Genomic DNA, 24751 nt, shown 5'->3' with positions numbered 1-24751 from the left:
TGCCAGTCCCCTTAGTTTGTCCCCTACTGACGTTGCCAAGTCACCTTAGCTCTAGGGGCTACTCCTTTGGCTGGAAACACCAAAGCACAGGCTGCTCACTCGCCCTCCTGGACTTTGGTTTAAATATAACAGACATCACTGAGGATGTGTCCTATCACACTCCTGCCCTATCACACTCCTGCCCACCTTCTCTGGCAGAGGCTGTTGAACTTGTACAGGAAGAGCAGGCTGCCTAGAGAAATACTAATTATACAAAATCTTGTATAGATGCCAAGCCTTGGTTGCTGACGCAGCATTACTCAGCACCTTGTGTGCAGACTTCCTCATGGGGTGGGGGGAAGAATTTCCCATCTATCCTGGGGAACAATGAACTGCTTAAAAATCCCAAGTCGCTCTCACACTCATAGTCAACTGACTTCTTTGAGAGCAGGATTAGGCCCTTAATTGGCTCACAGAGGGCCTGATTCTGCCTCCTTTACTAGCTGACCAGCTGTGTATTTTCTGAGCAGCCCTGACATCAATGAACCACCCCCCAGGAATGAAGGTGAGAAAAACGGAAAGAAATGGCTGTTGTTTATATTCCAGTAGCCCCGAGAAGTTGCAGCTGAGCTCAGGGCCTCATTGTTCTGGGCAGGGCACATACACAGAGCAAGAGACAGCCCCTGCCCCAAAGAACTTACAGTCTAAATACATAAGAAAAGGGTGGGGGAGAGGCAGCATTGGTGCTATTGGGAGGCTTTGTGTGGACAGAGCAATGGACCCTGACTCGGGAGACCTCGATTCTAGTCCCAGCTCTGCCACCCAACCAGCTGCATGACCTTGGGCAAGTCACGTCATCTCCTGTGTCCATCTTGTCTAGTAGGCTGGTAAGGTCTTTGGGAGCGGGCCAGCCTCACACAGTGCATGGTCTATGGGGGAGGGACAGCCTAGCACAACAGAACCCTGCTTTCAGCTGGGGCCTTTAGACACAAAGAATCTCTACTACTAAGAATGTCAGAGGGGGTAGCCATGTTAGTCTGGATCTGTAAAAGCGGCAAAGAGTTCTGTGGCACCTGCATGTCACGAAGTGGATATTCACCCACAAAAGCTCATGCTCCAATACATTTGTTAGTCTACAAGGTGCCATAGGACTCTTTGCTGCTTTCACTACTAAGAACAATATTTCAAATGAGCTCAGCTCCCATATAGGCACCAGGATCAAGCCCTGAATTTCTATGTGCCTCATTTTATGCCAGCAACTTGACTGAGCTCACCTTGACACAGCAGCATGACCAGTAGGGGTGTAACAGTGGGGAATACACAGCTCCCTAGCTCAGAGCTGCTGTTTATTCTTGGAGGCAGAGGAATGCCTGTGATCTGGCAGGTACAAGCCAACCCAAGGGGTAAAAGGACCCAGATTTCATGCTGTCAGTGAGGAAGCTGCTACAGTCAAATGGATTCCTGTGGAAGCTACAAGCCTCTTGTTCTGGAAACACTCCCCATTTAAAAATAGCCTGCTCCTCCCCCTGTGAGCACAATGGATTTCTGCCTGCCTTGTATTTCCTAGCAGCCACATGATGGCATTGCTCAGTAAATAGGGTTTTACTTATTGGTTGGCTTTGGCTGAATTCATCTGATGCCAACCAGTAAGTGCAAAGTTTTGTTTCATTTGAGACAGCAGCCCCATGTGGCTGGCTCAGCGGTGGAGGGGTTGGAGCCCAGCACTAGCAGCAGCCCAGGCAGTTGATAGAGGAAATGGACACATTCTGATCTGAGTGGCCTGTGTGTGTGTCCAGCTCTTGTTATGAATCTGTGTCCGGCTGGAGGAGGTTAGTGCTACACAGGGGATTTCCCAGCACTCCAGCCACAGGGTTGCTTGTGTTTCTGAGAGAGTGAAGCGCCAATATATGGTTTGTGCACATGGGCCTTGTGTCACTGGGGGTTAGTCTGTGGCCAGCCAGCCAGCACTGGCTATGCAGCTATCGGCAGCTTTCATCTCTGCCTCGTGCCCCCCGAATCCACACAGTGTACAGGAGGGGGCAGGGTAGCCAGTCCAAGGGGGGAGAGAGGGGAGCTGTCGAATTACTACACACAGGACAGGGCTTTCCCAGCTGGACAGGTTCATTTTGACATCTTATCTCTCCAGTGCGCCGTCCATATGAGCATGGACTGGTGTGCAGGGCTGCCATGGCAACTGTGCTCACGCAGGCGGTAACCACGGTGAACGTACAAACGTGTCACATGGCAGCTGGGCTAAGGAGCCCGATTGCCACATGGGCCCATTTCATACTAGGCAGGTGCAGGGCAGCGCTGTGCTCTGCTGGGGCAGACATCAGATGGGCAGGATGAACATCGCACTCGTTATTTATCCTGAAACCAGCCTTCCTCTTTTGTCAGTGGGATCCCTAGGCAAAGTGGCTCCCACGCTACATTTTGGGATGGGGGAAGTGGATCAGAAGCGGGATCCAGATCCCACAGCTGGGCCCACCCGCCCACTTTGTATGCGTGTTTCCTTGGTTTTACAATACAACCCGGCTCACAGGTAGGACCATGTTCCTTTGTTAGGCAGACTTATGTCCAGAGCTGACCCACTCTGCGTCTGCAGTAACTTGCTGTGCAGTTGCTGCTTGACATCTGGCTTTGCACAGAGTCCCGGGATGCTGGAACAACTATCACAGTGGGGATGCTGAGAGCCATTGAACCAAACTGTAAACCCTGGATATAATGGAAACTACTTCAAGCCAGTGGGTGCTGCAGCATCCCCCGCACCCCTAATTCCAGCCCCTGTGACAAAGCCTGTAAAATAACCTCCTGACAACCTAAAACACCAATGAAGGGAGAGGCCTTCAGACCCACTTACCACTCTGGGAGCCATTGCTCCTGCCTCTGGCTAGACAGGGATGTATTCACAGGACCAGAATCCCACCTGCCCCAGAGACTCTGTGCCCTGGTTCTGCAAGGGCAATAGCTTCCCAGTCCCAGGAAATACACTTCTCCATCTCTCCATCTTAGTGCTATCATTTGTGCGGAAGAAGTGTAGTCTAATGGTTACAGCCAGGCACTGGGGTGCCCAAGACTCTTGGGATCTATTCTCAGCTCCATCACTGATTGGCTGTGAAACCTGGACAAGTCAAGTATCAGAGGGGTAGCCTGTTAGTCTGGATCTGTAAAAAGCAACAATGAGTCCTGTGGCACCTTAAAGACTAACTGATGTATTGGAGCATGAGCTTTTGTGGGTGACTACCCACTTCGTCACATGGACAAGTCACTTAACCCCTCTGTGCCTCGGTTTCCCCAGCTGCAACTTGGGCGCTATGAAGCTTCTCCCACGGAGGCAAACCCTGCGGTGCGCAGCCAGTCAGAACTCCGCTTGACCTCAGTGGGGTGTCCGAGCGCGGAGGGCAGGGTTTGGCCCAGCGCTTTGAGATCCCCCGGGGGCAGGACGGATAGCCATGCTGGCTGCATCTCCAGGGCCTTCCCGCGCCTTTCCCCCAGCACGGGGGGGCTGGCCGGGGTGTGTCACCAGGGCAGAGACCGCAGCGCACGCAGCCGGGGGGAACCCCCCACTTTCCCAAGCCGCGCGAACGCGGCTGGCGAGGGACGCGGGCGCGCGCTAGGACCCGGGAGCGCGGAGCTCGGCGCGCCGCCGTGCAGGGAGCAGGTGGCCGCGCGGGGCTGCAGGCGCCGCGCTCCCAGCTCCCGGGTGCCCGGCAGGGCAGCGCGCCCGGGGCCGGCCGAGCACGCAGGGGAGCGAGGTGAGCGGCGCGTCCCCGCTGTGCGCTCGGCAGTGCGGCCGGGAAGCGGGGCGGGGGCAGCGGAGAGCCCCGGGTGGGTCTGCAGGTGCACCCCGGGGTGGGGGCTCGGGGAGTGTTCAGACCGCTCCACTGAGTGTGGACGGGGCTGGGCAGGGAGGCCCAGAGGGGTCGGCGCTGCCCGGGTGCCGCTTGGGCGCTGTGCCTGGTGGCGCTGGTGACAGGGCGGGTGATAGTGATTTGCACGAGTGCGCAGGGCTCTGGCGGAGGCAGGCGCAGGCCCCAGGTGTGAGCGGCGGATCAGAGCAGGAAGGTGGGATTCATTCCGGCTCTCCCTGGGCAGAGGCGTCGTGCGCTGCCCCAGTTTAGCCAGATAAGAGTATTTCTGTGATACCGGCGGATTAGCAGTGACGCTCGTTTCACTCTGTTTTTCCCAGGCAGAAAGGGGCAGCTGGTTGGGTTTTTCACTCTAGGAGGTTGCAGAGAGCAGATCGGATCAGCCCTCCCCTGGGGCAGGGCCCTGGCGGGGGCAGAGATGTGACAGCGTGAGCCTCAAGATGGAAGGGCAGCCTGCCAGTGGGAGCTGGGGCCTTCTCACAGTCCCTTGGGGGGCGGGGGGGAGACAAGGAGGAGAGACACCCCGGCCAGCCAGGCTCTCAGCTTTCCTCAGATGAAAGGTCTTGCCCAGGTAAGAAAAGGGGAAAACTTCAGGGAGGCCTCTCTCTCATCTGGAACCCGTCCTCCAGGTTTGCACTTCAGCAGCCTGGGTATGCACATTGGTCCTGATCACTAGGGATTTGTCGGTGAAATTCCTAGTGGGGAGGACTCTGAAGCTGCTAGGCGGGTAGGGCATCGAGAACTAGACTGCACACTATCATGCAGCCCAGAGGCAAGCAGAGGGGTGGGGAATTAGCCCAGTGACTTCACTGGGTTTGGCTCAGACTCCTTGCGCTTGGTGTGTTCGGAGCTGGATGGGCTGGGGGGTGCTGACTGCCCCTGGCGGACCCCTGAGCATTTGTGCATCTTCCTTCCCCTGGCTGTTTGCTCTCCTCCCCTCTCTCTCTCCTTTTAGCACCCCTTGTGCCATCATCTGCTCTGGGGAAATTCAAGGCTCAGGCTAAGCCACCCACCTATCGAGGGCCAGCCAGGAGAGGGTATTTGCTCCTGCCATCATGCAGAGGATGCTGGGGGGTGGGGGTGATGAGTGGTAATAACCTCCCAGAGCTGCTTTCCAACCCAAGTGATGATTCCCTGCTTCTCTCCCTCTGCCTCCATCCTCCTTCCACCCACACAGAACATTATCTGCCTTTGCTTTTTCCTTCCCCACACACGAAACATTATTTCCCCGCCCCTCAGCTGTTCAGGCGAGACCCGGAGAGGAGAGTGGTGAAGGCGCAAACGGACTCGGTGTAGTTGGGAGGCTGAACATTAAAGAGGATGAATCGTGCTTGGTGAGAACGGACGGCTTTCCACGCCAGCCGAGGGGGGATGTTGTGGACTCCAGGATGGGTAGGAGAGCCAGGAGGAGGAGGAGGAAGTTGTAGAGACAGCCAGGTGATGGATGCAGGTGGCTTTGTGTCTACGTTGGGGGTCTGGGAAGCTTTGGGGAGGATGAGCTTTGCCCGTCTCAAAGCATGACCAATGCACACGGAGTCTGACCAGGCCCCATCCTCCTCATCTGGTGCTAAGCAGGGCTGGCAGCGCTTGGGGAGCGCTGATGGCACCGTTGTGGCCCACTCCTGCATGGGTGCCAGCCAGGGCCAGCCTTAGGGGTGGGCGACTGTGGTCAAGGAGGATCCGTGGTCAAGGGGCTCAGGCTCCCTCTTGCTGCCAGCGGGGTGCAGTCCGGCATTGCAGGAGCGCCCTGCTCCCAATTGAAGGCTCCCTGCTCGCCACTCCACCTGTTTTCCCAGCCCAGCTCCTAGTCTCGTCTCCTCACTGCAAGTTGGTTAACTCTTCCCCGCACCCGCTGCACTTGCAAACGCCCCGGACCCAGTCCGCACAGCAGGCAGGGCCCAGGACTGGCCTTATGGGGGGACACCGTGGCAAGGAGCAGGTGGGCCTGGGTGTGAGGCTGTGGAAGGGAGCTTGGGAGAAACCCAGGGAGGCAGCTGGGGCAGAGGCGATGCAGGGGAAGGCTGGGAGGGCAGGAGGGGCCAGAGAGAAGGGCTGGGAAGGTAGCAGGGGTGCCAAAATGTAAGTTCATCCAGGACACTATTCCTAAAGCTGGTCCTGGGTCAGCCTAACCTTTTCCACTCCGCACACTTTTCTTTGCAGGAGACCAGTGTAGGGGCAGCACCAGTTCAGTGCAGGCTGACATCTGTATGGGCTCCTCTCTGCTGTCCTTTCCCCTACCCATCCCACTGTCAGTCAAGCCACGTGCACAGCGACTGGCTGGGGCTGAGGTGCGCAGAGCCGCCTTTGGCCTCCTAAGTGATCTCTGTGATCCTAGCCCAAAAGCCATCAGAGAGCACTTGCCAGGCTGTCCCTCTGGCTCCTTTCCCCAGCAATGACTGCCCAGGACAGAGTTACAGGGAAGCCCCCTTGGGTTACCTCTGCAGTCGGGGCTCCCAGGCTGTGAGAGAGAAACTCGTGTGTGTGTGTGTGTGTGTGTGTGTGTGTGTGTGTGTGTGTGTGAGAGAGAGAGAGAGAAATTTCCCAGCCTTCCCAAGGCAGTGAGGAAAGAGGATTTTTCCAATCATAGTAAGTACCGAAGAGGGAAAATTGCAGTGACTCACTAATGAGGACTTCAAAAAATAATTGGTTAGGTCTGTGCTTGGCATGGAGCAGCTGTGAAACGGTAAATGCCTGCAGAGTGTATGTGTCCACGTGCACATGTTAGCGTGGGAGGGAAAAGAATATACCCTTTAGGGCTTTGTTGTTCACAAAGGGGCTGGCGTGAGCTGGGAGCCCTTCTGTGAAGTGATTTAGTAGTTCTCAGCCCAGCTCCTATTGCACAGGCACAGGCATCCCCATCTGTAGCTGGTCTCAGCAAAGAGATCGCTGTCAGACTGGGCCATGGAGACTGAGCTGGCCTCTGCTGCTTTGGTTTTTCCAGGACTTTGGCAGGGTAACAGGGCAGAAGCTTGCCCTGCTACTGCCTGTACTGGGAAGAGATCAAAGACCCTTCTCCCAAACTGAGTTACATCAATGGTGACACCTTCCCCCACCTCTCTCTTCTGAGCTGGAGGGGACCCCTGCTAGCGGGGAGAAGGGAGATTAGTCCTCCTGCCCTATTCACTCAGCCTCCGGGCTGAGTCTGCCAGCAAAGGGAGCTGTAGCATGCCAGTTGTGGGGATGGAGTTGATGATGCAGTCACCTGTCCACCAAGAACTGGGGTGAGACAGATCAACCTGTCTGTCTGTCTGTTTACATGCATGGCCTCCATTACCAGAGGGCCTGAGGGCCTCACAGTTGGTCATGTATTTGTCCTCACGGCACCCCTGTTCAGGGCTGTTATCTCCCAGCTACAGATCGGGGAGCTGAGGCACAGGGAAATCGACTGACTCACCCAGTGGCAGAGCTGGGTGGGACTTAAATGTCCTAACCTTCATTTCACACAGGCCACCAAAGAGCCTTCAAATGACACCGACTTGAAGTCCTCATCAGCCTTGGCTGGATTCAGGCTGAGGAAGTGACCATGAAAAGCTCCCTCTCTCCCTGACCCAGCCAGCCCTTCCCCTCCACCCATGTAAAACCCAGCGTGAGCCCTCTGAGAGGTGGCCGGCTGCCTTTGCTCTGTTTGTTTTAATGGGATTTTGTATCTTTGGAGAGCGCAATCCCCTTAGAGAGGTTGGGTTGACCCGATCATGGGTAAACGTTGTCCCCCAGGTGGTTTATGTCCTTTGATCGGGTACTTGTTTGAATGGATTTCACTGAGCTTTCTGGGCAGGAAAATAATCTCCTCCTAAAGCTTAACCAGTCTGCAGGTTCGCGCTGTAATAAGCCAGGGGGTGAGAGGCAGGCTTATGCTGAGGTCTGCCTTAGGAGAGCCCTGCCTCCACCTCCCTGCCAAGGAATGAGCCTGTGAGGAGGAGACTGATGAGTCTGCCAAGCAGCCCTAGCACAAGACCTTGCTATGCAAACACTGGTTTTGATCTTGAGCTCACTTCTCCAGCGCTAACTGAGGTAGGGGAGTTGCAGCTGACTCAGAACCCCTGGGGTTTGGAAGATCCATGCCTGATCACCGAGCAGAGGAATATTTGACCCATCTCTTGGGCCTTCCATCTAAGGGCATTGCAAAGCCTTTACAGACATTAACTAATGAAATGAAATCTCTCAACCCTTTCCCCCATCTTGTGGCATATATTATTGTTTTTCCCAGTTTACAAATGGGGCAACTGAAGTCTAGGAGATCCAGTGACTTGACCAAGGTGTCAGGACCGGGGATAGAACCCAGGAGTCCTAGCTCCCAGACCCCAGCTGTAACTACTGTGCTTCGCTATAATGACCTATTATGTAAGCTGATTTTTCGTATGGCTAATCAGTTTACAAACCATCGCTTGCTTTTCTTCCTCCTGGGAGATCTCTCTGTGACCAGCAGCCGTTCTGGGCTGACGAGGGCTATCTGTCTGAGGAGCAGTAAAAACATGGCTGATCTACGCTTTAGAAAAGTGACTGAGCTTTCACCCTGTGGCGTGGTTCCCCTGCACCTTCCCTGCTTTAATTAAAGGTTGTAGGAGGAAGGGATACTTCCCAGTGGGAGGGGAAAGTGGGAGACCCACACTCAGGTCAGAGGACTCTGTACTCCAACTTTGGACCTGACTGCGCTTGGGAAATGGAGCAGAAGGGAGAAGACAGCCTGGGAGCAAGGTGCATGAAAAGGGCCATTTAGGTGCTGAGCCCAGGCTGAGGGAGATGAAGGACCAAAATAAGAGGGTTGGGGAGAAATAGTGACATCCAAAATGGAACTGTTCAGAGAAAGCTCTGAGCTGTGATACGTGGCCGGACAGATGTTGCACATCTGGGAAGGCAGCATGGTGCCAGAAGTCTTGTTTCAAAGCTCTTTGCGGTCCATGGAAAGACTTGCTCTGCCCTCGCTGGGCTTTGGATCAGGCCGGGAGTGCACCATGCAGCAACGTGGTGTGTTCGGCCTTCTAGGTGCGCCCAAGCCCAGCCTGATGTGTTTGGGGCAGGTTTGGGCTGTGCTGTCATGCGGGTCAGAGTATGATGGAGTGGAGATTGGTAGCCATGGACTTGTATTCGAGGAAGGGAGCGGGTAGTTCAGAGAGTCACCATGCCTCTGGTTCTGTGCAGGTGCTCGAGTTATCCTGATGAAGGCTCCGCACTAAGGCTGGCAGAGAGACATGAGTAACAACACGGTAAGTCCTCCCTATGAAGCAGCCCTGCTCTCCTTGTGCAGAGCATCCATCTCCCGGGCCCTCGAAGGGTCTCATGGAACCTCCTGCCTCCTGGGTCCAAGCGCTTTGCGTCTTCAGGGCATTCTGGCATGGACCAGTCAGTCCTCAGCCCAGCCCTGAGAGCTGGATGATGTTCTCCCCACATCACAGATGGAGGAAGCTGAAGCCAGAGGTTAAATAGTTTTCTAAACACCTTTCGCCCGTTCCAGCTCAGGGCTGGCCCATTAGCCAACTCAGGGATTAGGACAGCTAGTGGCAGTTCCGGGAGCTGAGCAAGGCTTTGCTGGGATCTCCTAGCACCTTTGATCTCGGAGTATGATCAGGAGGCTCTTGCTGTGGGTCAGTGGTGGTGATGGCTGGGCTTTCTCCTCCCCTTTGGAGCTCGTTCTGCTCAGCCATCTACCAGAGCTGGTTCACTGACCTTCCCAGCACAGCGTTGGAGGTTAATGTGATTTTTCACTGGCTTAAGTTTCGTTTCCGTGCAGCAGTGGCAGCTTGTGCTCTGGGTTCAGGGCAGCTCTGCACATAATCGCTGTGCTTAACCCTGGGAGCGTGGCATCTAGATCCTGTGGCTGTACGTGATTTAAACACAACCCCGATAAACCCACCTAGCCCCAGGTCACAGAGGGAGCCAGCAGAAGGTGTTCCTTGCTCCTCAGGCTGCTCAGCCAAGCCTGTCACTCGGGACTGGGGAAGGCCGGCCCTGACTGAACCATGACCTCCTGCCCTGTCCGGGCTCTTGAAAGAGGGAGCTACAGCAACGCTGGATGGTTCATTCCGGCCTTAATGGAAGCAGGAGGTAGCAGAAATCTCACCAGAGGACCAGACTCCAGGGGAGAGGGTCCCAGCCCATGGTCAGAAGCCCAGGGGGCATCTGAGCAGATCCAGTCTCAAGAGAAACCTCCAGACTTTACCTCAAGTCAGGGCAGAACTGGGGGACTTAACCTGGATTTCAGCAGAATCTGTGCATCAGCCCAGGTTCCTACGAGGCACAGGGGAGTCTCATGGGAGATATGAGGGGACCCAGTAGTTCTTGCTTAGAGATTCATGGGGAGGACTCTTGCTTGAGACAGTGGGAGCCTCTGGGGCTCACTAAAAATCTCTGGGCCTTGGGGAGCCTGGCCAGAGCTTTAGATTTGTGACTCAACTGGGAAATCGTGGAGTCTTGCCTGGTTTTAGGTTTCCCAGCTCTGACCTTTCTCCTCAAGCCTTCCAGCGTTCATATCTTACTCCACCACTGCCCTGCCCTCCTCTCCTGGACTGCTCTGGGCATCGTTACCCTCCCCACTCCTCCCCATCACCAATTCCCCTACTCCCCACACCAGTAAGGCTGCTGGTCAGCCCAGCTCTGGTGGAACTCCACTGACATGAGGGATGGTTCTCTCCCAGCCAACTTCGTCCTCTGCTCCATCACAACCGTGTATGTTCATCTGCATCTGTTTTCCTGTATTCTGCCCACTAGTGATAGCAGTCTGAAAACTGCTTTGGGTCCCAGGCGGCCCCATGGCTATGGGGTAGGAGAAACTCTCCCTGAGGTCTAGTGGGACCTTGTGTCCTGCGGTGGGGGAATAGGGCCCTTGGGTTTTAATCCCAGCCTGGGCAGTCATTAGAGCCAACATCTGCAAAAACCAGCTCCAACTCGAGACACGCAGGATCTGATGCTCAGTGCTGCTGAGCGCCCACAGCTCCTGTTGACTTTGGCTGGAGCTGCAGGTGTGCCACCCTTCTACAAATCAGGCCCATGGTGACTCAGGTTGGACACCCAAACCCTGTGGCCATCTTTGAAAAGATTGGCCTTCATCTCTTATTATTTGGTTATTTAATGCTAATTACAGTAGCCCTCAGAAGACCCAGTTGAGATCAGCGCTCCAATTGTGCTGGATGCTGCCCGTAGACTCAGCCCCTATCCCAAAGCGCTCAGTGCCTCAGTTTCCCCATTGGTAAAACAGGGCTAATGTGTCTGATTCTGTTCTCAAGCCTGATGTGAGGACTCACTAACTCATGTTTGTGAAGTGCTATGCAGATGAGGCCATGCAGGAAAGATGTGTCTTAGTGGTTTTCCTCTCCAGGAGATCTGTGTATTCTCAACAGCTCAGAGCAGGCGCACCAAGTAGCAGAGTTCACATCAAATCTTTGTACCCTGAAGTCATGGTGAAATAGTAGCCAGGTAACCTGTATCTGCCCTGTTGTGGGAGCTGGGTTTCATTAGCTGCCAGCTCCAGATCACAGAGCTGCTCTGTTTTCAAATGCACCATGAAATCCAGCTGAGCTTTCATTGGAAAGAGGGCAGGGAAGTGAATAAACCCCACCCAGCAGTGTTTGCCCTGAGGTTCAGTCTCTCTGAAAACAAATTAACTCTGACAGGAGTGGGTGGGTGAGATTCTGTGGCCTGCATTTTGCAGGAGGTCAGACTAGATGATCATAACGGTCCCTTCTGACCTTAAAGTGTATGAGGGAGGAGAAAATGCAGTCTTGGCTTGTGTCCATCTGAGGTTCCTGGCACAGAAGGCAGCTGGCAGGTTGCTGATAGCCTGCTGGGGTATTGGGTCCCTGTGCTGCTCCATAGCCTATTAGCCTTTGTTAGTTTCCAGTCAAGAAAGGCAGCGCTGGGGCCTGCTCCTGCAGTCCATGGGACTTTTGCCTAAAGATGAGGCCTCCTATTCCAACAGGGAATTATATGACTTCCTGCTGTAATGTAATCCAGGATCTAAGGGTCTGGAGGGTGAGTTGTGTCTGTGTTCCCCGCCACACACACACAAGCAGTTGGTGTTCTCTTTCCTCCGTGTTGAGCACTGATGTTTTGTTTGACAGGTTGAAAGGGTGTTTCTGAGACATGATCTAGTGGTGACTGATGCAGCATGCTGAATCGTGGCTGTGAGCGTGTTGTGAGTGTGAACAATAGCATTTCAGTGAGCCTAAGAGAGGAAGAGAAAAGCCAGATAAGACCTAGATTAAACTTTCCCCAGTGTCTTATTCCAGGCCAAATTATGAAGGTGCTATCAGGGTTTTTATTCCATCTCTCTCTCCATCTTTCCAGCCAGCCCTCGTCACTTGGGTATCTCAGTGACGGTATTCAGTCCTTGCACAGACAATGCTCCTGCCTGCTTCAAGAGGGGATCTGATCTAAAAACTCTTTCCATTGACTTCCGTGGGCTTTGGATCCGGCCCTGAAGGAGAGGATGGGGAAGGCAAGGACAAGGGTACAGGAAGGCTACCCACAGAGCTGTTGCACAGTTTAGTGCATCCTGGTGGTTCTAAATCACTTTATTTAGTCTTTAAAAAATAGATGAAATCAGCCGAGTGATGCCAGAGAATGAACATTAGGTCTAAACTTCAGTACCCACTGACCATCTGCACAGCAGCTGTCTCTTCTCATGCCTTCCTGACCTTTCAAGGAATTCACTCTCTTTTTCTTGGCTGATTTACAGTTAAATCAACAAGACAGACGTTAGTGTCAACCAAAAGGAGCACAAACAGGAGAAGTCACCAGCGCACAGAGATTGAGGCAGTGTGCGGTGCTTTCTGACTTCTGTGGATTATCGAAGTAATCTGTTTACAAGGCGCCTGTAAGCGCTGTACAGTATCAACCAAATGTGAGGCCTAGAGTACAGAGCATCCACATAGCCAGGCAGTTCCCATAAATCTGGCACAATAACCACCAGGCACCCCCACCCACAGGCTTTCCAGCTCACATGGGGAAGGAGGTATTGAGGGGAGAGGGCCCAAGAAACACTGAGAAATAGACCAGGTGAAATAAATGAGTTTGGGGTGATCTGGGGGCAGGTTCTGTAGCAGATTGCCCAGGGAACAGAAGGGCACATAGCTCTCTCTCTCTCTCTCTCTCTGCAGTTGGGAGGGAGGAAGCCAAGACTCAACGCAAGTAGCCCTGGTGATCAGCAGGTATCAGAGAAATATGTGAGAGAACAACAGGTCAGCATGACAAAGGGATATTCAGAAGTGTTCAATACTGGCCTAACAGCTGCCATGGAAGCCAGTGGGAATTACCATTGGGAGCAGAGTTAGTCCAATACTGAACGCTTCATAGTGCCACATCCTGCCCTGCACAGGGTGTAACTGGCGGGGAGGAGGCAGGGGCATATGCTGCTTTTGAAAACCAGCGTCCTTTCCTCTTTTGCTAATAATATAACCCTGGAACTTTGACGAGCTCACTCTGTCCGTTTAAGCTGCTGCTTCCCTTTTTTATTTTTTTGCCTTTCACAGAATTTGGATGGTGAAGCCAGCCTGGTCAGTTTCACTTTTGTTTCAATTCTGGGAACTGGCATAAAGTTGTTTGTGCTCATGGTTCTGGGGGCAGCATGTTTAATTGTTGTTGGTTTTTAAATCCACGTGTTTTCATTGAACTGAAAAGAAAAACCAGCGTTTCTGCTTGCATTAGGTTTTGTAAACACAGCTAATGTCTTTGCGTCTGATTCAACAAGAGTTTACTCCTGCATAGACCAAACTAATGGCTAAGATCCTTGTCCTGCAGTTGGTTCCATCCATGCAGAAATTATTTGGTTTAAGGTCATGGCTAGGGGCCCCAATCGGAGAGCAGGGTCTCGTTGTGGTAGGTGTTTGACACACGTGTAACAAAAATACAGTCTCTGCCCCTGACCATTTGTATTTGAAGTGTGCGATGAGAGGCGGCAGGTGGGTATGACAGACAAATGGAAGAGCACCAGGACATGATGAGATGATTATGAGAAGAATTCACTCCTACACAGAATAGTGGAGAAAAAACATGCAGAAGAACTATGCCTGTAGAATTGTTAGGCCAACAAGAGTGCATCAGGCTGACTGTGCTCCCTGACCTCCCCCTCCCCGCATATCCAACTAAGGAAAACAAATGCAATTTTATAAAATGGCCAAAGAAACTAGTAACCCCAAAGGTAGGAAAGTAAGGCTAGAAATACAAATAGAAAAGGAGAGTAGGAAAAAGATGTGGTAATGAAGCTGAAAGGGAGCGGCAGTAGCCACACTAGAATAATAAGTTATAGGAGGTCTTGGCAGCATTCTCTAGGAAAGTCCCTTTACAAGCACTGACTCTTGGCCCCTCTGCCTCGGGTAGCACTGACTAGTGGTTAGCACCCAGCTCCAGGAATCAGCTCTGCTGGGTTCTGCACCCAGCTCTGCCACTGACTTGCCTAATATGAGTTTCTGTACCTCAGTTTTTCCCTGTGTAAAATAGTAATATTTGGCCGTTTCTGAAAGAGGCTTTGAAGTCCCCCAATGAAAGGCAAGGGTAGGCAACCTATGGCACGGGTGCCAGAGGCAGCGCCTGAGCTGATTTTCAGTGGCGCTCACACTGCCCGGGTCCTGGCCACTGGTCCAGAGGACTCTGCATTTTAATTTAATTTTAAACGAAGCTTCTTAAACATTTTAAAAACCTTATTTACTTTACATACAACAGTAGTTTAATTATATATTATAGACTTATAGGAAGAGACCTTCTAAAAACGTTAAAATGCATTACTGGCACGTGAAACCTTAAATTAGAGTGAATAAATGAAGACTTGGTGCACCACGTCTGAAAGGTTGCTGACTCCTGTTGTAAGGGCTTGTTTGCACTAGGGGGGCTACCGTGGCATAACCCTGCAGTGTAGACGCATCCTACAGCAGCAGAGGGGTTTTTCTGTCACTGTAGGAACTCCACCTCCCTGAGTGGTAGTAGTTAAGTCAGTGGAAGCATTTCTCCATCAACCTACCTGTGTCTGCACCAGGGTCTAGGTCGAGTAGACCGGGGTAAAGCGTGGTAATGGTTATAGGAAGGTGGGAGTGTCTGAATCCTTCTAATTTGAGGGCAGGATAATCTCATAAACTCAAAGTCAGCAAGATTCCTTCTATCTCTGTCTGGCTCTGTGAGATGTGGTTTATTATAAGATGTGTGGGGGTGGAGGGGATCCCATCCACTCTCTGTGATAAATACCTTCACAATAAGGTCCCTGCCCTTTCCGTGGAGTTTGTAATGAAAGCTCTGATGCGACTGGGGCCTGATATAATGGAGCCAGCACACTGCTGCAGAGGCAGAGTGGAAGCTGCAGGGCCCCCGTCTCTTTGCACAACTGTCTTGTTAGCTGGCCTCCCTGCTGGGATCTTCCCACTTAACCAGGAACAAGCCACAGCCCAGGCCTGTCCTCTGCTTCCCCAGCCTGCATATGCTGATTGCTCCACTTGGGGCTGCATCCATCTGGCACCACCAGCTCCCCTTAATTCCAGCCCCTTGCAGGCCTGCGCTCCCCCCCCACACCACCTCCACCATCACCCCATAACGCACAATTAACCCTTTCATTCCTGGTGTCTTTGCTGCCACATCCCAGACAAAGCCAGCATGTGGAGGCAAAAAGCTTGGCCAGTTGCTGGCCATGATGGATAACATTACAATGCTTAAAGCAGCATCTGGCTTCCCAGTGCATCTGGGCTTGGGGTAATGTCCCATTAAAGCCTGGCGAATATTCCTTTAAAAAGCTGCCCATTGCCAAACTCTCCCTTGACATCCCTCTGTGTGTCACAGCAGAGCTTGAGGAGGGGGGAATTGGCCGTGGCTGCCTGTCAAAGAACATGGGTGTGTTTGTGCTTCTGGAGCCCTTAGCTGTGGTGTTAGCTGCAAGGATCTCTGATGTCACGGACGGAGGGGGCGCTAGAGAGTTCTGGGAGATGCCCCTTCTTCCCTGGGATGGAGAGCCACATTTTCCAGCTACCACTGATTTGGAGGGCAGGGAGGGCAATGTGGAAAACCTGCTGCCGGACAGGCAGAGGGGCTCAGTGCTTCCAAAAATCATGCCCGGGGTATTTTAAGTTGGGCACCTAAAATCTGAGGCTTGTGGTAGCTGTAGGCTGGAATCTTGCCCAGCTGCTGCTCCTGGCAAGGTAGGGGAGGAGGGGGAAAGAATGAGGCTCATGAAGATTAGGCCCCTGGTCTCTCAGTCATTTATCAGACCATTGCAGAAGCTTTGCCAGTCCCCTTGGCTGCCCTTTCCCAGGCTCCTTTGGAAAGGCAGGGCACTTGGAGATGCTGCACTGTCTCAGTCCTGCTCTCTCCCTTCCTGACCCCAGGGCCAGCGCACTGCAATCTTCGTGGTTCTCTTTGCTTTGATCATGCTGCTGATCATCTACAGCTCGAACAGTGGGAACGAAGTTTTTCATTACACTGCCCTGCGGGGGAAATCCCCCCATCCCCCCAACTTCCGGAAATGGGGGGTGAAAAGTGGATACCTCCCCATCTATGGAAACAAGGTACTGTGCAGCCCACCTCCGGTGAGCCATGGGGCGCTTCCTTGTGGTCCTGTCACAGTCTGGCTCCTTGAACTCTGGGGTGAGGCCAGCGGGTGTTTTATATTGGGAACGAAGGGCTGGATTATAGATCCCTGGGAGGAGCCATGCGATAGCGTGCTGGTGCATTAGGAGCATGAAGGGCGACTGCTTTTCTGGCCTCCGTATGGCTGCACCCTGCCCAGTGGGCTTTGGTGAAGCAGAGGTGACATGACACAAATTGCTGCCGCTCAGCTGGAGAATGGACCTTTGTGTTTCTATTATGGAAGCACCACCCATTGCTGAAAGCAAGGGACCAGGAATTGGGTCTTCCGGCCTCTGTTACCAACTCTGCCTCTGGCTCACTAACCGGCCCTTGGCAAGTCACTTTGCCCCTCTGTGCCCTGGTTTGCCCATCTATGCAATGGGGGCAGTAATTCCCAGACAGGCTCAGAGGGTTCGTTAAGGAATGTCTGGTAAGCAGGTTGGGCTCCTCGGATGGAAGGTGCTTATCAAAGGGCAGCGTGGTAGTGAACTAGCTAGTGAGTGTGGAGCACTGCCCTCCACTGCAATGCTCTCCGATCTGAATCCCATTGTGCTGGGTGCTGTGCATCCATGTAGATGGTTGCTACCCAAAAAAGATTCCAGTCTGAATAGACAAAGGAAGTGTTCCTGGCTTCCTTTCACAGACTGGGAACCGAGGCACAGAGAGATTGTGACCACTCAGAGTTACCCAGGGAGTCTGTGACAGAGCCAAGAATTGACCCCAGATCTCCTGAGTCCCAGCCCAGTGCCATACCCAAAAAACGGCCCTATTTCCTGTCCCCTTAGAGAGAACCCCTGGTAGCTCAAGTGGCAGGGGCCAGTGTCTCGGGAGGAGAAGGGTCTCAGTTCTGTTCTCTCCATTGCCTGGGCGTTCTAAGCAGGGAAGGCACACAGGGTCGTGATGGTGGGGAGGTCTTAGTTGGTCACAGGGTCCTTGCTAATGATGGTTTCTTCCCCAGACACTGAATTCCCATTGCCACCAGTGTGTGATCATCACCAGCTCCAGCCACCTGCTTGGGAGCAAACTGGGCTCAGAGATCGACCAATCGGAGTGCGTCATCCGCATGAACGACGCCCCCACCACCGGCTACGAGGCAGACGTGGGCAACAGGACCACAATCCGGGTGGTGGCTCACTCCAGCATCTACAGGGTGCTGAAGAGGCCACAGGAGTTCGTCAACAAGACCCCGGAGACCATCCTCATCTTCTGGGGGCCACCCAGCAAGATGCAGAAGAGCCTGCTCAAGATCCTCCAGCACGTCAGCATGTCCTTCCCCAACTTGTCGGCCTACGTGGTCTCTCCCGGGCGCATGAAGCAGTTCGACGACTCGTTCCGGGGAGAGACCGGGAAGGACAGGTACCTTGGAGCCCCATCCCCATTCTACTCCGAGGGGCATTCTGCGCCCATAAATCCTGCACACAATATTTTAAAATTCTGCAAACTTTTTTTGTCAGCACACTACTACATAATCACGCCACTTTCAATTGTTTTGGTCATTTATTTCAAAATATCTCTCAGCAAGTATGTCTGTAACAATACAGACACACAGAAATTCCCCCAAGAGCAGAGAGTTAAAGAAACCCATATGATAACCCAGTTCCTCTTACTCTGCCCCCCCAAGCCTGGACAGGGGGCCAGACACCACAACCCCTCCCACCGAGCCCTGCTGCGGGGCCCCCCCTTGCCCAGATTCCTCCCTACACACACACAACCCCAGCTGTGGCCCCCCAGCCCAGAGACCCGCTCCCCCTTGCTCAGGGATCCAGAGGGAGAAACAGCCTGATGCTCCATCCCAGGCTTGCATGAACTTTCCTGCGGGCCGCCCTCTCCTTCCTCAGGGCATGCTGGGAGCTGCAGCTGCCCGGAACCCTCAAATTCCCTCTCCCTGCCGCTGCAATGTCTTCTATGTGCAAACTGGGCTCTGGTGGGTTCTAGTGGCTGTTAGCAGTATTGCATCCCATTTCTGTGGGGGAAAGGAAATTCTGCACACACAGTGTTAATTTCTGCAAAATTCTGCATTGCGCAGTGGTGCAGAATTCCCCAAGAAGTAGCATTCTCACGCCTGGTGACTGGAGCCCCAGCCCCACTGGCCAGCCCATCCCCATTGTCTGCCCCTGCTGCAATGCTGCTGACTTGGGCTGTCTCACGGTGCACGCCCATGAAAAGAGGCCATGCTGCCCTCGAGCCACTCGCCTGCCTGGCAGTGCATCCTGGTCCCTAGCTGGGAAGGGGGAGCCAGGCTGCTCAGGTGATGGGGAGCCTTGGGAGAGCAGAAATGGGGTGGGGATGGGGGAATCAAATGGGAGAATCAAAAACTTGGCATCAATATAATTCTATGTCCTCTCACCTTCTCCTAACTGGTCACTCCCTGTTCTCCCCCCATCTCCATCCTACACTCCTTTCCTTCATCACTCTTCCCCTGGCATCCCCCTCCTCTTCTCTCTCTCTCTCCATCTCCTCTTCTTGTTCTCTCTCTCTCTCTCTCTCCATCTCCTCCTTCTCTCTCTCTCCCCCTTCTTCTGCCGGCCCCCTGCCATTCCCCGACTCGCAGGGAGAAGTCCCGGTCGTGGCTGAGCACAGGCTGGTTCACCATGGTGATCGCCGTGGAGCTGTGTGACAAGGTGCATGTTTACGGGATGGTCCCCCCTAACTACTGCAGGTAAGAACCCAACTCCCCCCAGGTGCCCCTTCTGGGATCCCAGCGCTTGGTCATCGGCTGGCAGCGCCTCAGCGGCTCACCCTGTAACTCTGTCCTCTGCAGCAGGAGACCTCAGCCAGGCAAGATGGCATATCACTACTACGAGCCCAAGGGCCCGGACGAGTGCACCACCTACATCCACAATGAGCGCAGCCGCAAGGGCAACCACCACCGCTTCATCACAGAGAAATGGGTCTTTGCTAGCTGGGCCAGCCTCTACAACATCACCTTCTCCCACCCGGCCTGGGACTAGGGGCTCCCCGAGGAGACATGGAGCCATTCGAGTGCCCAACCCAGCAGCTGGTGCCAGTAGTGGGATAACTCCACCTGGATGGGAAAACATCTCTTGGATTAACCCTATGAGCCAGGCTGGGCTCTGAGGGAGGAGGCCCCGCACTACAGGCTTTCCAGGGCCAGAAGGATTGGGTGAGGGGAGGAAGGGACTGGGATGGTGCCAGTGACCTGACCTGCAGTCCCAAGGCTCAGAGAGTCCTGCTACGCACTGGGCACTGCTGGATTCATGGTGTCCCCTTCCCCCCCACAGGCCACACACCTAGTGCACATCACTGGTTCCCTGCTTTGAGGTCACCTCACTCCCTCGCCAGCGATCAGCTCAGAGGCCCGAGAGTGAGTGGGAACAATCGCTGGCTGCCCAGATGGAACGGCTGACCCCTACTTAATGCTCTGGGTGGCGGCTCTGGTCTCGCCTCTCTTGGCTTCTGGAGAGTGTATATCCGAGGTGGGAGGACTGTAACTCTCTCAGCTCTCAACTTGATACTGAGTACCCGAAAGACTGTATCTGCTGTACAATGCAACCCTGCTCCAGGCAGCCTCTGCCTTGGGAAACTGCCCCCTGCGTCTCCAAGTTTCCAGTGAGGCCTATAAGAGACCAGCCTCAGGGGCGTAAACTTCTCAGGTGGGTCTGAGGCAGGGCTCGAGAGGGGGCATGAGACACATTTCAACAGGCTGTCCAAGCACTGACCCCATAAGTGACAATGACAGAGCCCCCTCTCCCCTGATAGCTCTCCGCCCTGCTGCCTGGGGCTGATCCCTGGTGTGGCTGTTTAAGACAGGGATGCCCTGTGGGGTGTGGGAGGGATGTTGTGTTGGGGAGTGTCACGGTCACTGGGAGGGGTGTTTGTGGGGGGAGGGAAGGTGTCACCGTCACATTGGATGTGTGTGTCACGGTCACTGGGAGGCATTGGGAGTGGGGTGTGTGTGTGTGTGTGACAGTCATTAGGAGGTGTGTTAGGGAACAAGGGGGTATCAGTCTCAAAAGGGCACCGATGCCTACAGGGCTTTGTCTTTTCACAGCTGTAGAGGGCACTGGGCAGGGGGTGGAGAGGTCCCTCTGCTCCGCCTCTGGAGTCTTGCTTTGGCATCACCAGCTGTCCTGGACAAAGCCCAGTCTGAGAGCTGCGCGCCAGGCTGTTTGCTGTCCTAGCTCCCCTTCCGCTGGCTGGCAGGGCTGGCAGCTGGTCCCTGCCCTCCTTTAACTCCACTTGTGAAATCAAGATTTGGTGGCATGTGGCCACGCTGGCTGCCCCCACTGGGCTGGGAGGCCTGGGGCTGTGGTTTATTTAAGACTCCTCACCTACCCCCCACCCCCCAGCTCTGTCCACATGGGCTGCGATGCCTCCTCCACTCCTAGACAGGACACAGCAGTGATCCCCCAGCTGCATGGCTGCACGTCCTGCTTTTGTGTCCTTGCTGCAGCCCTGCAGAGACCTTACAGCTGCTGGTGCACCCACTGCCTGTCCTATCTGTGTGTGGCAATGGCGCTCCCTGCTGGTGTCCAAGAGGCAGTGCCATTTGCTAGGCTCACTCTGCATGGCTTCTCCATATCATTTTCAGGGCAGTTCCTCTTGAATGTGCTTTCCTGTTGCTGCTTCTGGTACCATTGGCACCGCCTCCCTACCCCCCAACATGCACACCTCTTGCCAATGAAACGTCTGCACAGGGAGAGCAAGTGGCCATGTGGTAAGAGAGGGCAGCAATACTGTGGAAGTAGAAATTATACCCTCAGCATCTCAAACCAGGAGCACTTTTCACTGCCTCTCATGTTCTGTCTGTCTGATCGCTGTTCAGCCTGGCTGCCTCTGACCCCTGCCACTGGATCTGTTATGCCCCAGGTTACTGAGAGCTCCTTAAATTAAGGCGCTGAGACTCCATAGTAAACACTGATCATGACTGCATGGGAGAGGTCTCCGCTCCGTGCTTGCTGCACACGGCTTCTGTGTACACGCACTGCTGAGGGAACTGTGTGTGGGTGTCAGACATGGCTCTGTTCTTAGTGTAGATCCCCTTAGGCTTGATCCCTGTTGCCTCAGGGTAGAGTAGGTGTGAAATGCTCCTGTTATGGTTTGGAGTTACTCAGTTCTGCGGGAAATCATAGGACTGGCAGGGAGCTTGAGAGTCAGCTGGTCCAGTCCCCTGCGCTCATGGCAGGACTAAGTGTTATTTAGACCACCCGTGACAGGTGTTTGTCTAACCTGCACTTAAATGACAGCACAAGGTGTAGGCAATGCAGAATCATGGATTGAGATTAATAGATTTGGGCCCCTTGTGTTTACTCCCATGCTCTCCCTCTGTCCTGCTCTCATATCCCCAGCCCACCTCTGCCATTTCTCATGGTCATTTTCCCTCTCTGCCTTCCCCAGCAATTCAGAGGCTGCATGAAAGGTGCACTTCAGCTTGAGGCCATCAGCTGCTTTCTAGTCACCCAGCAGGCTGGATTTTGCCCTCCCTGGTCCTCGGCAATAGCTGCTGTAAATCTCCAAGTTACAAAAACAAACACTATAAAAGCCTGCAGTATTTTTTTTAACAGCCCAAAACACGGTGGGCCAGATCCTCACTCAAGCAAAACTCCCGTCTGCAACCAGTGGGACGTTTGTCTGGGGCAGGGCTGCAGGATTGGGCTCTGGAGTAACCTGACTGTGAACTGGTTACAGTGCAGGGGCCTGACTCTGATCCCATGTCCAGGGTGAATCAGCAGCCAGCCTGCTCAAGCTGAACCAGGGTAAATGAGGTCAGACTCCAGCCCCGTGTCTGTAGAATATGGCAGCATTTTCTTTGAAAACAAGGGAGAGACTGATAGATGTGCTTTAGGAAAAACCATCAGCTCTGTGCTCCACCTCTAGGGGTTGAATGGGGGCACACCTCCCCACAGCAGAGAGATTCTCCACGCAGGTCTGGAGTGGAATTGTATCGTGGCTGTGTGAGCTGGGAGCAGATCCTCCCCACGCTCTGACACCCACAGGTGGGAATGGCCCTTGTGCAGTTGTCTTGATCATGGCTGGTATTGCAAGAGGTGACTCCCACCCTGCACTTTGGGAGGGGAACCCATGCAGGAGCGTGATGGCAAGGAGGTGGGAAGGGGACCTTGAAACTTACAAATGCCCCTTGGTGGAGAAAATGCCTTCCCCCCGCATCCCACAGAAGATCAGCCAAATCTATATCCACTGAAGGAACAAACTTTGCTCTTGGTTACTACAGTCAATGGAGATGCTCTGGATTTACACCAGTGTGACTGAGCCTCCTGTGACCCCTGATATTCAGGACACAGGAAGCAAACTGTGCCCAGCAGTGTGTCACCAGCTGTGACCTTGCTGGGCACCATGGTGCCTATTCTACACATCACTGCCACCCTAGAGGACGTAGCTTTGGAAAAGATGCCACAGCCAGTGGAGAAGTCCTGGCTACTCTTCCGCACGAAGGCTATGGAGCTGCTACTTTCCCACCATAGCCAGGACCTTTAGGGGTGTTCAAAGCAACATTGTTGAGATGTTTTTGGGGGGGAGGGAGTGGGTTTTTTTCCCCTGGTCCTTGTATTTGTATTGGTTTCCTAAAATAGTTGTATTAATATATTTTAAAAACCACTTCACAAGAAGCAGGGTGAGATATGGAGGCTTAGAGGCAAACCCAGCTGGGTGCCTGGTACCTGCAGCTCCTCTGATGGCAGCTTGCTAGTCTGACCCCCATCTACATCACTGGGAGTCATGGGTGCTCAGCACCTGTGTATGCCAGGCCGTGCCTTCAAAGGGATCGAATGCTGTTAGGTGCCTTGCTCCCCTAATGTGTTTCGGTAATGTGGAAAGCCTAGCCGTACATGTTGTACTGTGCTGGCAAATTCTGCAAAACCCCATGGGGTTCTGGACAATGCAGTAAAGGAAGTAGGATTGATGCCCTTTTGGTTTGATTTTCTCTTTGCTGCCTCTCTTATGTGCTTCTGTAAACAGCTGATCTGCTTAAACCACTTCACAAATGATCCTTTGAACAGAACTGTCAAGTCGCTCGGCTGGGTAGTGCCTATAAAAATCAGTCACTCTTGAATATAAAGTTGCATTTATAAAGGGTTAATAAATGATGAATAGAAGCCTGTTATGTACACAGGTAGCATGATTAGAAGCACATCAGTAGAAGGCATATGTATGGTAATGAGCCCTGGTTATAAGCAACCTATTAGGTTCTCTAATAACAATGGATTAGCTATTTATGAGAACATCTGTTAATCATTTATTAACCCTTTATAAACTGTAAATGGAACCTGAATAGAAAGTGTGATGTAAAAACCTGGATGGTAACATAACAGCATGTGGTTGTACCATTTAATGTGAGACGTTTGCTATAAAAATAACTCGCAATGCAAATAAATCGGGTGCTGAGGTTTGCTTTTTTTTTTTCTTCTTCACCTCTCTCCATTGCTTGGGCTGTGGAAGAACTTGGCAATGCAGTTTCTTCCCCTCCCAGTTCCATCCTTTCCCAGCTGGCAAGCGGGGCCATTTTCCAGTGTTTTGAATGGATCTCGACACTGCCTCTTGATTTAACAGTAGCATTAACCTCTGTGGCACCTTATCTGACCACAACATCCTTTTTTATACAGGAGCTGCACGGATGGTGTCACAACGGCACGGGGGAAAGCGTTTGTTCATTTGCTCCTGCTGCTGTGCAAGCAGCCAGAGGAACATGTGATGTTTTGCTTGTAGATCCTCAGATAGTGACTACTGGCTGTTTTTTTCTTCCTTTTTTAATCAAGTTTTCAGCCATGGAGTCATGGATTTAAAAAACCAAACACATGGGGTACTAAGAATCCAGTTGGCTTATGTTCAAATGCAGCCTGACAGGACTCCTGGATTCTGTTCTTGACGCTGCAGCCTCAGTTTCCCACCGGTCAATGGGGAGTCATGATCATAATAGAGCTCACAGGGGCATTGTGAGGCTTAATTCACTGTGTGAGATCCTCACATACGTGGTGTGCAAAGGTTTCTTAGAGCCTGGTTAGATTATACCAATGTAAAAGTGTTGTTTGTTGAGCCTAGACTACCTGCCAGAGCCCCTTTAAGGGGTTCAGAGTACTGGAATGCCCAGGCTAAAGGAGCACGATCGCTCTGTGCCAGATCCTCAGCTCAGCTAGCCTGGGGGCAGGCCCTCTCTGACTGCAGGTCCCCTCACTCAGCACGGAGGCCCAGATCCTCGTGAGCTGCTGTGAAGTGTCAACGTAACACATCTGGTAGCCTGGACCTGTGTTACTGCTTCCTAGGGACCCCCTGTATCTGGGATTGTCTGTCAAATCAGCAAGGAGTGAATGTTTTGTAACGATTTGTAAGGGAATAAATATTGCTATGATCTTACCCGCCATGTTTCTGTGAATTCGGATCTTTTGTCATTC

At 53.1% G+C, this 24751-nt stretch overlaps 1 protein-coding gene across 9 annotated transcripts; it reads left to right on the top strand.

The window, feature by feature from the left end:
* The first annotated feature begins 3666 nt into the window (after positions 1-3666).
* Positions 3667-24713, top strand: ST6GALNAC6 (ST6 N-acetylgalactosaminide alpha-2,6-sialyltransferase 6). Of its 9 annotated transcripts, none has more exons than XM_050926936.1 (8): positions 4085-4419; positions 5088-5182; positions 8988-9052; positions 12941-13021; positions 16145-16324; positions 17344-17741; positions 18937-19044; positions 19147-24713. In XM_050926936.1, exons 3-8 carry the CDS (start codon positions 9038-9040, stop codon positions 19334-19336), a joined length of 972 nt encoding a protein of 323 aa, XP_050782893.1. In that variant the 5' UTR covers positions 4085-4419; positions 5088-5182; positions 8988-9037; the 3' UTR covers positions 19337-24713. The 9 variants fall into 9 exon arrangements, 8 of the variants coding, with proteins under 8 accessions (XP_050782894.1, XP_050782898.1, XP_050782893.1 ...); XR_007770041.1 differs by lacking the exons at positions 4085-4419; positions 5088-5182 and adding an exon at positions 12129-12324 and having other exon boundaries at positions 19147-19999; positions 23966-24713; XM_050926937.1 differs by lacking the exons at positions 4085-4419; positions 5088-5182 and adding an exon at positions 3667-3734.
* Positions 24714-24751: the final 38 nt, after the last annotated feature.

This window comes from Gopherus flavomarginatus, chromosome 17 (genome assembly GCF_025201925.1).
Source record: "Gopherus flavomarginatus isolate rGopFla2 chromosome 17, rGopFla2.mat.asm, whole genome shotgun sequence".
Taxonomy (NCBI): Eukaryota; Metazoa; Chordata; order Testudines; family Testudinidae; genus Gopherus; species Gopherus flavomarginatus.
This window is presented reverse-complemented; position numbering and strand designations above follow the sequence as displayed.